General features: G+C 35.6%; 1 protein-coding gene across 1 annotated transcript in view; it reads right to left on the reverse strand.

Moving 5' to 3' along the window:
• Positions 1-3,419, reverse strand: part of ADGRL3 (adhesion G protein-coupled receptor L3) — a 323,628-nt gene that overhangs the window by 41,964 nt on the left and 278,245 nt on the right. The window contains exon 16 of the mRNA XM_015565616.1: positions 1,513-1,539. Within this exon, the coding sequence (XP_015421102.1) occupies positions 1,513-1,539 (27 nt within the window). The remainder of the gene's footprint in view (positions 1-1,512; positions 1,540-3,419) is intronic.

The following is a 3,419-nucleotide window of genomic DNA, read 5'->3' on the forward strand; positions in this document are numbered from 1 at the left end:
GGCTGCTATCCTCCACTTACACTAAGAAAGAACTATTTACTGGGATTAAAACTTTGCAAAATGAAGGGATAAAAACTCACATATGTTTGCCATAAGCTGAAGCTGGGTCTAATGAACTTTTGAGAGAACTGCATCTTAAGAAAGATATGGTCCCAAGTAGTCAAATATGATTGAAGTCTTATTCAAATTAATCTCAAACATTTACCTTTTTGTTTACAACATGAGCCACTATATTTCAGATTTAAAGATCCACTAAATTTAACATGTGTTATTTAAAACATTAACATTCTCTTTTTTCATTAAATTGCCTTATTATAAAATATGTAATGATTCCTTTATAATTAAGGAGCTATTTAGCATTAACATTCTTAAATAAAGAATAAAGGAAGCTTGCGATTGTATTGTCATGCTTATATGGTTTAGAAAACATCTTAGACATTTATATTTTAATCTATAATTTAGATCCAGATATGGGAACTTTCAAGGTAAACTCTCAGCCTCTTACAGACATTGGAAAAAGGAAAAATGGGACGAATTGCCATTAAATCAGGCAAAATGCTACTTTGATTTAGAAATAAAATGATAGAATAAAATACTGAAGTCAGCTATTATCCACTAGAAAACACATTATGGGCCCAACAGTTAATAATATACAACTGCAATGAGCCCAATTTCTAAAGAAAAAGAAAATAAGCAAGAGCATGAAGAAATAAGTGAAATGGCATTGGAGAAAATGAAAACAAAGGACTCTTCACCAGAAGAACAAACTGAAAGTCCGGAACAAGGTCACCGAGAGGTAGCCAATTGTATGGCTGGTGTTACAGGACATGTAATTTTAAAATGTTCAAATGAGAAAAGCCCAAATATGAACATTTATGTTTACTTTTATTTGATTAGTACAGACTTGTAGCTTTGCTTCAGAAATTTAAAAACTATATTTATAAAAAACGAGGTCAATAATCAAGTGACATGTGTCAAACTGAAAGAGATAATATCGCAAATGTAAAATTTAATTTTTCAAGGAGGCATTGTTTCCCTTTTTGGGCAGTTAAAATAGAAAGTCATTAATATCGATTGCAATTGGGTAGTTTCATACCCATAGATCATTTTAAAGATACACTACTAAATCGCAAAATAATTTTAGATGAATGATGTCCAACCAAACAACAGAAATGAGGACAAACAGTGCAGAGGAACACATCACAATGAAGGGAGAGCTATCAAGAGTCTGTACCACATGAGTCACTAATACTGTGGCACTGAATTCCGATGATTTCCAATTAAAAGAGGTGAAGCAGATTTTTTTGTTTTTGTTTTTTTTTTTTGGCAGTACACCTGCAGCATATGAATTCTGCAAAGAAGTTGTATGCCTGAGTTTTTTCCTGCACAGTTTGCTCTTCTGCCTCTATGTGAATGACAGAAGCTCTAATGAATTTTCAGTACGGATCTGACAGCTGGTTCATGGGACCACACTGATAAATGGGATTTATCAGCCATTCAGGTCATTCTTACTTGATGAAGGGTCTGTTATCCTCATAGCTAAAGAATGCATAGACATAAAGACAAGAACACCAACATTAGCATTTTATGACAAAGAATTTCATATGAAAAATATCCTCCTGGTCCCCAAAGGCCTCTGTCCCCCACCTCCCTAAGAGGCATCATAACCTTCCCTTTATATGCAAAAGGTAAATCCTAAAATGACCATGAGAACTTAAATAACAAGGAATACAGTCAGTTTTACAAAACTGTAATATCCCTTATGAGAGAGAAATTCCATTTTTTTTTCATCCTGTGCTCATATTACTTGTGACTTGACAGAGACATTTATTTCTTAGAGATCGCATTTCTCTAGAGAATGAGAAATCTTATGAGCAATCTGAAAAAGGCTTAAGGGCATGCTTAAAAAGAGAGATTCCATGTCACCTAAAGATATCCTTATTCTGTAATATTAGTAGGTGAGATTACTTAATTATGGACAGTATGCACCTAAGTAATTTTAACTTGCAGATAACTGACCTGTCTTAAATCTGAACATTACAGCTCTTTGAAAATAATTGATCCTGACTATTTTAGAATTCTTTCTGTTAGTTTACCAAGAAAATTTTTGAATAATCTTGTGTGGTAATAGGAGCAAACATTCAGCACCTGTTCATTATTACTTATATTTACCAATTTCTTATCATTCTGATAAAATAAGACCCCGGTGCTAGATTAGTAAAGATAAAGAACATTGTGGATCATCATTTTACAAACACAGATGCTGCTCAGTGCATTGCAAGAGAAAAGGAAGAAAAATTGCCTGCTTTTTTATCATACCTCCTGCCAGAGGCAATCGTTTCTGATATTATGCATATACAAATAAGCTTTTGGAAAGGCCTCAACTGTGATGCATTTTGAATAAAGAGGACTACTGATGAAAACCTCCCTCCCCAGAAAAATAAAACAGTAAAGAATGTAGCGAGAGCTAGAGATTTGAAGCCAGTTTGCCTGGGATTTACATCCTAGCTCAGCCACGTACCATCTAGGCAACATTGTAACCAGTAGTTCTGTCAGTTTATGCATCTACGAAATGGTGATAATTATAATCTAACTTTCTTGTGATAATGAAATGATATATTATACATAAAGTGCTAGCACAGTGCCTGACACATATGTGCTGTGTTCAGCAAATATTAAATAGTGGTTATATTTTTAAAGCTACAGTCGCACTGAAAATATAGAATTTCTCCCCCAAAGAATAAAGCACCAAATAATAAATGTTGAGTATCTAAATCGATTTGAGGACATTTTAGGAGTATTATCATGCAGTAAAAGAGATGTGGTGGAATGAGTTTGTGGATGGCACAGGCAGTGGCTGTGCTGTCTAATATGGCAAGTACTGGCCACATGGGTTTCTTTAGAGTTAAATTCATTAAAATGAAGTAAAGTTTACAGTTCTGATCCTGAGTCACACTGGTCACATGCAAATTATTCAAAAGCTTCCACAGCTGCCATACTGTCCTCACAGAAACTTCTAATGGGCAGTGCTGGACGAGGACACTAAACAAAAAATTTAGGCAAGAAAATGAAATTCCAAGAGATCCTATCTAATAAAAGACAAAAATGGTAATTGGCGTATGACCGATACCCTTTTCATTGGCTAATCAGCGAGATATGCAAATTAACTGGCAGCCAAGATGGCGGCAGGCAGCCAGGCAGCTGATGCGAACAGGGAGGCTTGCTTGCTTCAGTGACGGAGGACTACAACGTTCCCCGCCTGCCGCTCCAGCCTCTGAGCTCCTGAAGCAACAGCTCCAAAATATACAATGTTTCAATTATAGAGCTAAAAGATGGTGGTTAATTTGCATACACCAGTTACGAGGGAAGACTGAGGACAAAATGGAGGGAGAGCTGTACAGACAGAGCCAAGGCTGCGG

Source organism: Myotis davidii, unplaced genomic scaffold, assembly GCF_000327345.1.
Source record: "Myotis davidii unplaced genomic scaffold, ASM32734v1 scaffold352, whole genome shotgun sequence".
Lineage (NCBI taxonomy): Eukaryota > Metazoa > Chordata > Mammalia > Chiroptera > Vespertilionidae > Myotis > Myotis davidii.